General features: G+C 37.7%; 1 protein-coding gene across 2 annotated transcripts in view; it reads right to left on the bottom strand.

Moving 5' to 3' along the window:
* drc1 (dynein regulatory complex subunit 1 homolog (Chlamydomonas)) overlaps positions 1–9,410 on the bottom strand; it is a 64,304-nt gene extending 54,894 nt beyond the window's left edge. The window contains exons 1-3 of one of the 2 annotated variants that reach the window (XM_039748308.1): positions 9,164–9,410; positions 8,412–8,499; positions 7,028–7,140 (exon numbers count right to left, since the gene is read on the bottom strand). In XM_039748308.1, the coding sequence (XP_039604242.1) occupies positions 7,028–7,140; positions 8,412–8,499; positions 9,164–9,297 (335 nt within the window). In that variant the 5' untranslated portion in view covers positions 9,298–9,410. Of the gene's footprint in view, positions 1–7,027; positions 7,141–8,411; positions 8,500–9,163 lie in introns of those variants that run through there. The other variant, XM_039748309.1, reaches the window with a different exon arrangement.
* Positions 9,411–14,344: the final 4,934 nt, after the last annotated feature.

Consider the following 14,344-nt stretch of genomic DNA (forward strand, 5'->3'; position numbering starts at 1 on the left):
TTTTTACAAGGGAAGAGGCTCACTGTTATGATATAATAGCTTGTATGAAGTCATCCATCACTGTTTGAATATTTCTTGGCAATACAAGTGCTAAAGAGTCACCTAATCTACACTCAGCCAAATTCTTTTTTATTTGCAAGTTGTTCAGTGAAACTCTTAGATTACAATCACAAGTGGATATGAATGGAAATGACTGCTCAATATATAGGCAATCCTCTTAAAAAGTAACACTTGCACAGGGACATGTACAAAGAGGTGACTATGGTGGCTCAAGCTCTAGCCCCTTTCCCCATGATTGGTCTCTAGTGCTCTTGTCACTCATTTGAAATATGCACCTTTGTTCATTATACACAGAGGAAAAAATGCTATGTAGGCTAGTTTACTATCCCATATGGAAATAAAGTAGGGTCTTTAACAAGGATATCACTACACTGAGAGACACTTTTTTTGTTTTTTTAAAGCACATCAGGAATAAAGCTGCAAAATGCTTAGGTACTTCTGTGGGGAATATGGTACACACTTGATATAACACAACAAAATTGTAAAAATTCACAGGTAAGAAAACCTTCACATACATCACTTTTAATTATTTCCTGAAAGAAACTGCCAACAGTCGATACTCAATGTACCTGAATGGCCATCACAACAAGTTATTTATTGAACCGCTCAATTTTGCTTTTACACCCCTAGAAGCTTAGTTGATTTGTATTGCATAAAGATGATGGATATTGAAATTGTTCAAGTAAGGTTAGTGTATTGATGCTGCTTGTAATTTATAAAACAAATAATAGATTTAGTAATTTGTAGATAATCTCATTTTGTGTACTATATCAATTTAACTGGGAATCTTGGGAGAACATGTCTGATAATAAAACTAGGATGTGATGGTACAGAAAATTTAAGTTTATGGATTAAAGTGCTTTCAATCATTACCTTTAGAATTATTTAAAAAGTTTATGCTTATATTTTCATTTTTAAGACATGTTTTTTATTTGCAACTGGCTTATTTTTCTTTTTGGCTTACTAGATTTAAAACTTCAGTGAGATAATGAAAAGTCATGTGTACTTTGTGAGAGCTGAACAGGCCATTGTGTTCAAAATACAGCTGCTGAGATATTAACTTTAAGAGAACTAAACAGGCCATTATTTTAGAAAATATATAAAGAGAATTTAAGTCTATCTATTAATGCTTTTTAATCAGTAATGGGTGTTATATTAGGTAGCTTTAGGCTATATAAGAGTTAATTACAAAAGGCTTGTGTCTGTATTTTTATTTCTTCCTAGCAGCTAAAGAAACTGCCTGTTTTTATCAGCTCAAGACCACTTGCCCTGCCAAGGAAGCCGAGGAAAGAGTGCTCCATAAGAAAACAAAGCGCCCTTGTTGAAAGATGCAGCTGCCTAAACCTTTACCCTTGAGGGATGTTTGTGCAACAAGTTACTATTCATTGATGGTTAAATATGTTATATGTGGGAGCTTCTTCTTCTGATTTAAATGGTGAGAATTGATCAATAAACAAGTCTCAGAGGTCTACACAGGGTAAGGATTAATGTTGGCAGGTTTCAGTCAGATGATGGACATTAGTGGGCCTGAACATTAGGTAATGATGGGAAGAACTAGAAGGAGGAGAATATTTTCCATAGACAATACGAAATGTAATATAAACTGATGCACTTCCTAGTTTAAGCACTTGTGCCATGTTCAGGTCTCTTTGTTACATTGCTGTGTAATAAAGGTGTTTTCTGCATTCCCATCTGGACTCTGAGATTGCCTTCTTTAAAGAGAGAGAGGTTTTCTTCACGACAGTGGCAGTAGCAGCAGCATGGGGCCAAGGACTGGTCTTGCAGTCGTGTGAAGTTTAACAGGGTGTGTAAAGACACACCAAAATTCAAAGTAAGTCAGGGGTTCTTAAATTGGGAGGTTGAATCATAGTTGCACGGTGGGAGAATGGTGGTGGTCACAAGAGTCTTGCTGTGATAAATATGCAAAGTAACAGGATTTATTATAAAAGAGGGTGATCTTTTTTTCACTTACTTCAACATTAAAGACAGGGGTCCTGTTATAAGCTGTCACTTTTTCCATAGGTGGGTTGTGAGAAATTTTAATAACAAAAAAGGGCCGCTTTAAGAAGGTTTAGAATTCCCAATTTAACTGCTTACGCATTTGGCAGGGCAAGAGTGAAAGCAATCAAGGATACACAACATCAAAAGGAAAACACATTGAAATGGCAAGAAATTAGCAGGTAGTTCTCTGGCATCTAATAGAAGTAACATCACTGCTTTTTAAAAGTTAAAGACCAGGGAAATAATTGTTTGCTAATTATGCTCATAGTTTGACAGCTCAGTTTGTCTTCACTTGTGTTCTCCGGAATTCTAAAATGTCAAAATCAACACAAAATGTTATTTTTAGCTATTAAAAGGTACAGTTCTGTAGGAGATGAAGGATGAGGTCAAATCCTGTTTTTTTGGCTTGGGAAGCAGATGAGACAAACAGCATTTTATGTTGTGCACAGCTGTCCACTGAAATCAGTTATTGCTACTGAAATAAGGAGTGTTACGTCAATTTCTTTGATATATAAAAGGAGTGTGAGATGTTAAAATGATGAAAAGCTCTAGTAAGCTGCAAGATTACAAAAGTTCTAGTTCATATTAAAACAGTAAAGTACACATGGATATGTGGTTTTGTTTTGATTAATGACAGGAACAAACTAGTAAATATTGTTAAACTAGTAAAAAAAAATATGTTAAAGTTCATAAGAAATGAAGAATGGTCTTGGCATAATCATATAATGTTCTGAAATAATGCACTTCTGAAATTATGTAAAGTACAGGGTGAAAGTGTCACCAGAAAAAAAGAGTGCCCATTCTGTAGAATCATACAATGCTTGTGTGAAATTTCTGCTAATACCTACAGTGCATCCGGAAAGTATTCACAGCGCATCACTTTTTCCACATTTTATGTTACAGCCTTATTCAAAAATGGATTAAATTCATTTTTTTCCTCAGAATTCTACACACAACACCCCATAATGACAATGTGAAAAACGTTTACTTGTTTATTTTTTACTAGTTTATGCAAATTTATTAAAAATAAAAAAACTGAGAAATCACATGTACATAAGAATTCACAGCCTTTGCCATGAAGCTCAAAATTGAGCTCAGGTGCATCCTGTTTCCCCTGATCATCCTTGAGATGTTTCTGCAGCTTAATTGGAGTTCACCTGTGGTAAATTCAGTTGATTGGACATGATTTGGAAAGGCACACAACTGTCTATATGTGGTCCCACAGTTAACAGTTCATGTCAGAGCACAAGCCAAGCATGAAGTCAAAAGAATTGTCTGTAGACCTCCAAGACAGGATTGTCTTGAGACACAAATCTGGGGAAGTTTACAGAAAAATTTCTGCTGCTTTGAAGGTCCCAATGAGCACAGTGGCCTCCGTCATCCGTAAGTGGAAGAAATTCGAAACCACCAGGACTCTTCCTACAGTTGGCCGGCTATCTAAACTGAGCGACTGGGGGAGAAGGGCCTTAGTCAGGGAGGTGACCAAGAACCCGATGGTCACTCTGTCAGAGCTCCAGAGGTCCTCTGTAGAGAGAGGAGAACCTTCCAGAAGGACAATGATTTCTGCAGCAATCCACCAATCAGGGGCCTCATGTATAACGCTGTGCGTAGAACTTGCACTATAACATGGCGTAAGCACAAAAGCCGAAATGTGCTTACGCACAGAAAAATCCAGATGCAGGAATCTGTGCGTACTCCAACTTCCACGTTCTTCCGCTACATAAATCCCGTTCAGCGTGAAAACTAACGCTCGTGCACGCGCTTTATGTAACGCCCCTACTCCTCCCAGAATTACGCCTCTTTAAATATGCAAATCAATATAAATCGCCCTTAAGCTCAGCCTTCTGCAAAAAGACAATGGGAAAAGCACAGGGGAAAATATAACAATTTCAGCGAATACCAAGTGGAGGCAAAGGAAAAATATACTATTTGTTTAATTAAACCGTGGTATAATCAACAAATGGAAGTTGGAGAAACTTGAAAACTCAGATATCAGTCGCCGTGAAAAGGCGAGTCGTAGCCTACCGTCTGAGTGTCATATGAAAGCTTTTTAGGGTACAGAGAAAAAAAAGGCACACAGTGGGGGAAAAAAAAGCACGAAATGTCAACTTCAGTCTCAAAATTTCCACTTTAATCAAGTAGTTTATTTTGTCATTAAAGTAGAATATCATAAACGTCATCTTAAAAGCATTTAATTAACCAGTTTCTCAAATCATATCGTAATTAAAGTAGCACGTTAAATGCTTTGTTTTGTATTTGATCTTCTATGTGCTCTATGTGTGTGAATCACTACTTGCTTCTTGAACCGGCTATCTTCCTACGACTGTACACAGAATCCATTACATTCGTGATATTACAGCTCTCTGAATAACTAAAATACTGAGATGTATACGTGATATCATTTTCATGATGATAAGAGTTAAAGCACGTTATTAAACATGGGTTTTACAGCGCAGTGATTGTGCACGACCATCGATGAAATTATTTATTGCAGCAGTATCAGGGGCGGCTCTAGGCTTGTGGTGGCCCTGGGCAGAAAAAGAATCGGTGGCTCCTTTACCCGCCAATGTCAATATGGTATCTTATGCACGGCGGATGGCAAAGTCCGTTGTGGACACTGCATAGCCGCCTCGTGCTCATGACACAAGCATTTAACTTTTGTCGAAATTTGCCGCTGCATTTTTATCTGTGTTGTTATTTTCTCTTTCTGTTTTATATTCAATATGTATTGGCGTGGCCGCTCATGCAGTTCTTGCTTTTCTTTCTCCAAGTAACCGATTGCCACACAATCAGCTCTGTAATAGATGTTAAGCCATCTGTAAACTTAGAACGCTGATTCTTTAAAAAGTTTAAGGAACATTGAACTATCTTCGTAGTACATGTTTAATTATTCTATCCTTCACGCCAGTCCCAGTGAAGAATATAGATTATTTAAATGAAGTTAAAGTTTTACCTGTATACTGTAATATAATAAACATATTTTACTGCATTTCATCTTAAAAATGATATTGTCATCATATGTAAATACGCGCTTTATAAAGTGGCTCAGGTTGTGCAATATTATAACTGTAGTGCAAGTTTACAGTGAGGTAATTGTACTTATAATACAAACAGTTCTACAAGGAGCACTTGATTGACTGTTTATAGTTCTTGGGATGAAACTGTTTCTGAACCGCGATGTCCGTACAGGAAAGGCTTTAAAACGTTTGCCGTGGCTGAGGTAGCGTGTGCCTGATGCTGTATACCGATAATTCTCTTTCCGATCAGCTGCTGCTGTGATTCACACTCAGATACAGTGATATAAATACTCCGAGTCGTGCAGTGAGAGTAATATGGAAAAAGATGATCCACTGCGGCAACTCCTAACGGGAGGAGCTGAAAGAAGAAGAAGACTGTGCAGTGAGAGTAACAACGCTAAAGCAGTTATGGTATTTGGAATACTATGGCTGTTCCCTGGACCATTATATTGTAACAAGTTAATTATAATCAGATGCATTACACTAATAAACAATATGCGGTTAGTTTCAGTATATTTATAAAGCCGCGTCAGGAAAATAATGAGTAAACACACAGGAACAGTACCATTGCTTTGACGCTGGGTGCCGCCAGTCTGCAAAACCGAGCGGAGAACTTGCGTACGACAAGGCATGAGGTACCGTGGAAAAGTGCGTGGCTTTATGCCAAGTGTAGGTTTTATACATTGCGATTTGAACGTGGAAAAGTTCTTACGCAACATTTCTGTGCGTACACACCGTTTATACATGAGGCCCCAGGCCTGTATGGTAGAGTGGCCAGACGGATGCCACTCATTAGTAAAAGGCACATGGCAGCTCGTCTGGAGTTTGCCAAAAGGCACCTGAAGGACTCTCAAACCATGAGAAACAAAATTCTCTGGTGTGATGAGACAAAGATTGAACTCTTTGGTGTGAATGCCAGGCATCACGTTTGGAGGAAACCAGGCACCGCTCATCACCAGGCCAATACCATCCCTACAGTGAAGCATGGTGGTGGCAGCATCATGCTGTGGGGACGTTTTTCAGCAACAGGAACTGGGAGACTAGTCAGGATAAAGAGAAAGATGACTGCAGCAATGTACAGAGAGATCCTGGATGAAAACCTGCTCCAGAGCACTCTTGACCTCAGACTGGGGCGACGGTTCATCTTTCAGCAGGACAACGACCCTAAGCACACAGCCAAGATATCAAAGGAGTGGCTTCAGGACAACTCTGTGAATGTCCTTGAGTGGCCCAGCCAGAGCCCAGACTTGAATCCGATTGAACATCTCTGGAGAGATCTCAAAATGGCTGTGCACCAACGCTTTCTATCCAACCTAATGGAGTTTGAGAGGTGCTGCAAAGAGGAATGAGCGAAACTGGCCAAGGATAGGTGTGCCAAGCTTGTGGCATCATATTCAAAAAGATTTGAGGTTGTAATTGCTGCCAAAGGTGCATCGACAAAGTATTGAGCAAAGGCTGTGAATACTTATGTACATGTGATTTCTCAGTTTTTTTATTTTTAATAAATTTGCAAAAACCTCAAGTAAACTTTTTTCACGTTGTCATTATGGGGTGTTGTGTGTAGAAGTCTGAGGAAAAAAATGAATTTAATCAATTTTGGAATAAGGCTGTAACATAACAAAATGTGGACAAAGTGATGCACTGTGAATACTTTCTGGATGAACTGTATAAATGTTCTAATTCTTTTCCTACTTTTCTGGATATTTACCAATTATTTTTTAATATTCTGACTTCACTGATACCAGTGACCTTATATTTTCCAATATTTATTAAATCCAGGCAAAGTTTGATGATCATCCTCAAAGGAGTGAAGAATAAATAAAAAAATAGTAAAGAAGAAAGTTGTAAAGAACATGTAACAAATGCATGGGCTAAGTAATATTTGCTTGGTTGATTTGCATGCAACGTGAAGTAGTATTATTTCTAATGACAGGCCTTTGACAGCCTACCTTTGTCTTTTTGCTTCTGCTTCTTCAGTTCTCCTCTGGGATTCTCTTGCATCCACTGCCACCTGAATATTAGTGACCAATTCTGTCCCATCACTCTGTAGTTTATTTAGACGCTGAAAGAAAATAATCTCTCTTTCAGAATGAGTCCAATATTGTTAATAGTTTTGAGAAGGAGATACCACATGTAGTTTATATGCTACCCTTCATTTATATATTCACACATTACCAGCAACTTATATTATTACTGTTAGGAGCTTATTAAGAATTATATAAACACATTCAAACAATTATTATATATTCATAAACAACTGTAAGTCACCTTGGGCAAAGCAGACAAAAAACAATAACAGTAGAAAAGAAAACAGAGTTAATCAGAATTATGATATTAATTTACAAACCTCCTGGATCAAACCTCTAATTTCAATTTGAATTTATCAAACTAACTTTAATCTAACCCAGATAAAAACTAGCATACTGTAGTTTTCCTTGCAATTTTAATATCCACATACAAGTAGAAATGGATACTCACATAATTTTTTCAGTCCTTATGTGAAGAAGTAAGTTCCTTGTTTTTTACTTCCATGATTTTATATACATCTGTCCATTCATTCATTTTCTGCTGCCTATCCAGGTCCAAGTCGATGTCATGGGGCTGGTCTCTAAGCAAAGACGCTAAGACATCCCTTTTCCGCACAACCCAAGCCACTCCTCCAGGAGGAGATCGGGCATTCCACAACCAGTTGAGAGATATAATCTGTCCAGCATGCCCTGGGTCTGCCCTGAGATCTCTTCAATAGTTGAACACGGTAAAGCGTCCAGGTGGCATTATAAATAGATGTCAAAACCACCTCGACCAGTTCCTTTTGATGAATGGGTATGGCTTTACATATCAGGTCATAATTATAATTAAATCATTATAAACTCAGGTGAAAAACAATACGCAACACATTTTACATAGTAATTTATTCAACAAATATAAGCCAACAGCAGAAGCCAAGTAGGTAAAAGTACATAAACCCACACTTTTTTCGTTGTTGCTAATTCAGAGCTGATGAGAAGGTCACCTCAGCAAGAAACACAGACCACTGAAATTGGGACTGGGGCACTCAGAATTGTCAATAAAATGTAATATTTCCTCATATAAAACCACGGATTTGATAGATTCATTCACATTAAAATAAACAAATAAAACAAATGTAAAATTGCATAGATATAGTGCATGTCTTTGTGTTCAGCATTGTTATACTGGGTTTTTATTAAGTTGTATTGTTCTAAGAACACTGCACTTATGAGCTTCTTAAGTGGAACTTATTTGTTTAAATTCATATTAAATGTATTTATGAAGTGAAAACACTTTTTAACACCCCGAGGAATCTATACTGACCCGTCTACTTTGCTCCCTTTGCTTCTGACTCCTGCTTAGCTCCTTGGTAACTTCTTGATGATGAGTGTCATGTTGTCCTTCTGTCTCCCTAACAATTACAAAACAGGAAAAGATGAAACCTGATAATGGAAACTAACACAATCAAATTATTTTGTCACTGAAATTAAATAACACACTTTAATTGAGAGGAATATTGAGTTACATGTACTGTATTTTCCGTTTTATCTCGTTTCGCTCTTTCATTCATTATTTTGACAACCACATGTTATCTACGAAGTCGTTGTTTCCTGTTTTATGCATCTAGCTTTCTCTTTCTGCATCATTATTTTTCCAGTGAGTTTTTAGGGTCCAAAGTCAACCCCGGGAAATAAGCAAAACAAATATCGCAGAACACACTCAGCTACACACTTCGATTATGTCAGTCAGTGAGTCGTTATCCAACCCGCTATATCCTAACACAGGGTCACGTGGCACTTTAATTATGAATACTAAAATTACTAGCGATGATTTAAGCAAATTATTACCCAAGATTGCAAAGTTCACACTCATTTCATTTGGGCAGGCTAAACATTTTTTCCGCTTACTTCCTCGCCTATATTAGCGGCACAGCATCCCAGCATTGTGAAAAAACAACTTTAAAAGAAATATAGATTTGAAGGGCTAATAACTTGATTATTCAAACACAACCTTGCATTTTAAAAGACATTTTGTTCTGTGACAAAACAAAACATGAAATCGTTTTAGCAGATTACCTTTTCCTGGCCTGCACTCGAGCTGCTATCCGGAGACGCCGGGCGGCGATCCTTTCTTCCTGGATTTCAGACTCGAGAGATGGTGGGGCATTCTCTTCGACGCCGTCCTCTAATGGACTATTGGACCGACTCATGATAAATAGTCCCGAAAACCCCGGACGTCTGACTCAGTCACAGTGCACCCCAACACCGCAGGGTTCAGACCGGGCACCTTTGTTGTAGCGGTTGCTAGGAGATGTGAGACGAGAACCAGAAGCGGCCGCCCCCTCTTCTCTGCTCCAATCACTGCACGAGCACATGTTGCCTTTTTCAACTCATTAAAAATTTCTTGTGCTGTACGACGTTGGATACACAAATGTACTGCGCACTTTAGATCAAACCCTACGAAGACGATGGGTCCATGTATTAAGTTTTTTGGCTGCTTGTCACTGTAAGAGTCCGGTGGAATTCTCAGTATACTCTTTTTGAAATTCTGCGCATGTTGGCTGAAACTAATTTATAACTCCGCTCACGTATACTATTTTACATTTCCTAAGGTAAATATGTACTATTGGTTAATTCTGTAATAATCACTATTATGTGTATTTTGCGTATTACTGCACTAGGCAATATTATTAGATTGTAAAGCCGACAGGATTTTAGTATGTTGAGAGGCGTAGCTAGGGTTTTCAGCGCCCGGGGACAATTTAAGATTTCGCGCCCCCTCCTGTTTGCCAAAATGCAATGGGGAAGGAAAAGAAATGAAAAAAACATGTACTTAAAATAGTATTTTAAGAAAAAAAATCTTATTTTTTATTTTAGTTTTAAATTTTCAAATATTTTAATTTTTTAAAGCACGTATTTTCAAGGTTTCGCAAATTTTATAAATTTAGAACCAAGTAATATAATTAAGACAACAATGGTAGTTCGAAAATATAATTACTCTAAAATATTATTCAAATATAACATTGCAAAAACTTAAAAATTACATTGGATATAATAATATAATAACCTGAAAATGAAGTTAGTATAAAGTAATAAAAAAATAGTTTGATGTAAATGATTTAAATGTAATTATTAACTTCAAAGAGAAATTTTCCTAGCCTTTGCTGCTGCAAATTTGTCGAATAGTTCATCAAGATGTATGCTGTCGGTAACCTCCCGCTACACACTCAGCAAAGCCAAGGCTGACAATCTTTCCTGTGCCATGGATGATCTCAGGTAGGACAAGATAAGGTTTAATTTACTGAAAGATCTTTCACAACTGGCGATGGAGGTTCCAACAGTCAGTAAAATCTGAAGACCAACTCTCAGATTTGGAAATACATCTTCCCCATATTGTACAATAAAGCGAAGCAGGTCCTCTGGTGTCGAACTCAGTGATGGACGAAGTATGCAAATATTTTTTATTTACTTTTTAGGGCATTTAATAATGGAAAACATTTCATTCTAAAATTTCGTAACATCAATTTGGCGCCCCCCTGGATGCTGCGCCTGGGGACAGATGTCCAACCCCCCCGCTACGCCGCTGAGTATGTTGGCATCACACACCTGAAATAATCCCCCCTGAACTCCTGACTGGAAGGTCAGAATTACTTCAAATTTAAAATCTGTCACCTACTGATCTGTAAGATTATGCCCTAGAAAGTCCATGATTGTAGTTTTTAACACATGCAATTGTAGATGGGGGAAGGGTGGTGATTTTGGCCATGTTGACATCAAACCAACCGAAATACCAGTCCAAACCTGTATATGGAAATAATCTCTGTACAAAATACGCTCATATGTGCATAAACTTCTTCCAGAAGTTAAAATTATATTTCAAGAAAATAGCAAAGTATACGATCCTGCAGAGTTTTGCAGAGCTTAATCACCGAATAACTTTAAAGTCAATCTACAGTAGAAAAAGCTCCAGAGAATTTTAAAAGAAAACTGGGGAAAAAAAAAAAAAAAAAAAAAAGAACAGAAATTCAACCGACCCAAAAGAAAAGGAAAATGGCCAAGGGTTGTTTTAAAAAAGGTTTGAACAAATCCTCAAAGCCAGGGGTTCAGTCTCGGTCTTGGAGGGCAGCAGTGGCTGAAGGTTTTTGTTCCAACCAACTTTTGTTTTTAAATGGACTGCTAGCCTAATGAAGTGATCTGTTATTAGCGAGTGTCTGTGTTTTGGAGTCACTGTAAAACTAAATCTGGTAATTTTTTATTATAACGTACTAAGCATTTATATGGGATATATAGTTTTTACTTTTTAACAATATTGTCTTCCTACTTTTCATTGCTCTTTTCCAGTTTTTATGATTATTTAATCCATTATATAGTAATTAGCAGGTCTGACGTTAAATTAGTTGCAGCCTTTCATCATTCATTGTTGTTTTCCCAGGTGTCTGCTCTGCCTCTTTTTAATTGACATTATTAGGATACAACAAAAGCAGCAAACAGCACAGAAAAACTTCAGAATAATATAAAACAAACGAGTTAAGCATTTATATACATTGGTAGTACTAGGGTGTTGTACCGTGTTAGCCATTTTCAATGTAGAGAAAAGCCAAGCAAAATGACACCTTTTATTGGCTAACTTGTAATCTTTTTAGTTAGCCAATAAAAGGTGTCATTTTGCTTGGCTTTTTCCTATACAGTGGTGTGAAAAACTATTTGCCCCCTTCCTGATTTCTTATTCTTTTGCATGTTTGTCACACAAAATGTTTCTGATCATCAAACACATTTAACCATTAGTCAAATATAACACCAGTAAACACAAAATGCAGTTTTTAAATGATGGTTTTTATTATTTAGGGAGAAAAAAAAATCCAAACCTACATGGCCCTGTGTGAAAAAGTAATTGCCCCCTTGTTAAAAACTAACCTAACTGTGGTGTATCACACCTGAGTTCAATTTCCATAGCCACCCCCAGGCCTGATTACTGCCACAACTGTTTCAATCAAGAAATCACTTAAATAGGAGCCGCCTGACACAGAGAAGTAGACCAAAAGAGACATCATGCCAAGATCCAAAGAAATTCAGGAACAAATGAGAACAGAAGTAATTGAGATCTATCAGTCTGGTAAAGGTTATAAAGCCATTTCTAAAGCTTTGGGACTCCAGCGAACCACAGTGAGAGCCATTATCCACAAGTGCGTCACGTTAACAATGCATTCTGTCCTAAGTGACAGCGCACACACTTTTTTATATTTCCTAAAGGCCAATGTGTCTCAATTTTCTCATTAATATATTTTGACAGTGTCTTTTAGTGAGAATGATTATAAACATATTACCTGTGTTCATTTCCCATGTAGATCTGTAACGTTTGGTGAGTATAAATAAAAAGTAACAACACATATAATAGTTATGTTGCATTGTTTATGATTAACAAAATTCATCGTTTATCTGAAATGTTCTACGTATACAGTCGATTTATTCCACTTCTGAAGGTGTACATTGTCGGTATTACTTTATTACATGTTATTACTTTAACATGGCCTTTTATAACTTCACTTTAACTTAACTGATACTCTGTATGTTCAATTCTTCATAATAACTATTCACAGTGGCTCCAAAATCCATACTGACCCCAACTCTCTCTTCTGTTTCTTTTCCGGTGGCCTGCGCCACCACCACCTACTCAAAGCATCCTGATGCACCAACATTGATGGACTGAAAGCCAGAAGTCTACGTGACCATCATCATCAGGTCCTTCCATGAAAACCCTAAATACAAAGAGGACTGTTTCATTTATGTTAGGTAGATTGCCCAGAGGGACTGGGCAGTCTCGTGGTCTGGAACCCCTACAGATTTTATTTTTTTTTCCCCAGCCTTTGGAGTTTTTTTTTTCTGTCCACCCTGGCCATCGGACCTTACTTATTCTATGTTAATTAATGTTGACTTATGTTTATTTTTATTGTGTCTTCTATTTTTCTATTCATTTTGTAAAGCACTTTGAGCTACATTTTTGTATGAATATGTGCTATATAAATAAATGTTGATTGATTGATTTGATATTCTCCATTGCATTTGCTCGAGTGTAACGTGTGCCAGTGTAACCGAGGGATGGCAGACGAGCTCACGTAATGGGTGACAAGGCACATTCTCATCCTGATGTCCAGGCTCTTGTCATAAATATTCCCATCTTGTGCTTTTCTCGTTCCTGCAAGTTTACTATTATTATTGGACATGTAGAGGAAATGTGTTTTATTTTATGTCTATGAAAGGAAGGACGGTAAAGCCTTGAATGAAACTGAGTGTTGATGCTTTGGGTAACAAGACAGGTTAAGGAGCAGAGAACATTGAATGTGATATTGACTGCGGGGATTGTGTAACTGGAAGATGGTTTAAGAATACAGAAACGGCAAAACTTAGTCTTTCAGTAATTCTATTTACATCAATTATTTACTCTGTTGTGCTGCACTTCGGAAGATTACTTATTTCAAGAAATCACTAAAGGAATGTTCATGACAAAATAGGAGCCGCTGCTCCTTCTTCTCCTTGAGTGGCAAAAACATGGAACAGTGGTGAACCTATCCAGGTTATAAAGAGCTTTGGGACTCCAGGCCGACCAAACATTGAACCATCCCAAGAGCAGAGGCGACTCATCAAGAGGTCACAAAGACCCCAGGACAACATCTAAAGAACTGCAGGCCTCACTTGCCTCAATTAAGGTCAGTGTTCACGACTCCACCATAAGAAAGAGACTGGGCAAAACGGCCTGCATGGCAGATTTCCAAGGCATAAACCACTGTTAAGCAAATGAACATTAGGGCTCGTCTCAATTTTGCTAAGAAACATCTCAATGATTGCCAAGACTTTTGGGAAAATACCTTGTGGACTGATGAGACAAAAGTTGAACTTTTAGGAAGGCAAATGTCCCGTTACATCTGGCGTAAAAGGAACACAGCATTTCAGAAAAAGAACATCATACCAACAGTAAAATATGGTGGCGGTAGTGTGATGGTCTGGGGTTGTTATGCTGCTTCAGGACCTGGAAGGCTTGATGTGATAGATGGAACCATGAATTCTACTGTCTACCAAAAAATCCTGAAGGAGAATGTCCGGCCATCTGTTCATCAACTCAAGCTGAAGCGATCTTGGGTGCTGCAACAGGACAATGACCCAAAACACACCAGCAAATCCACCTCTGAATGGCTGAAGAAAAACAAAATTAAGACTTTGGGTGGCCTAGTCAAAGTCCTGACCTGAATCAATTGAGATGCT

The sequence above is a fragment of the Polypterus senegalus genome, chromosome 3 (genome assembly GCF_016835505.1).
Source record: "Polypterus senegalus isolate Bchr_013 chromosome 3, ASM1683550v1, whole genome shotgun sequence".
Lineage (NCBI taxonomy): Eukaryota > Metazoa > Chordata > Cladistia > Polypteriformes > Polypteridae > Polypterus > Polypterus senegalus.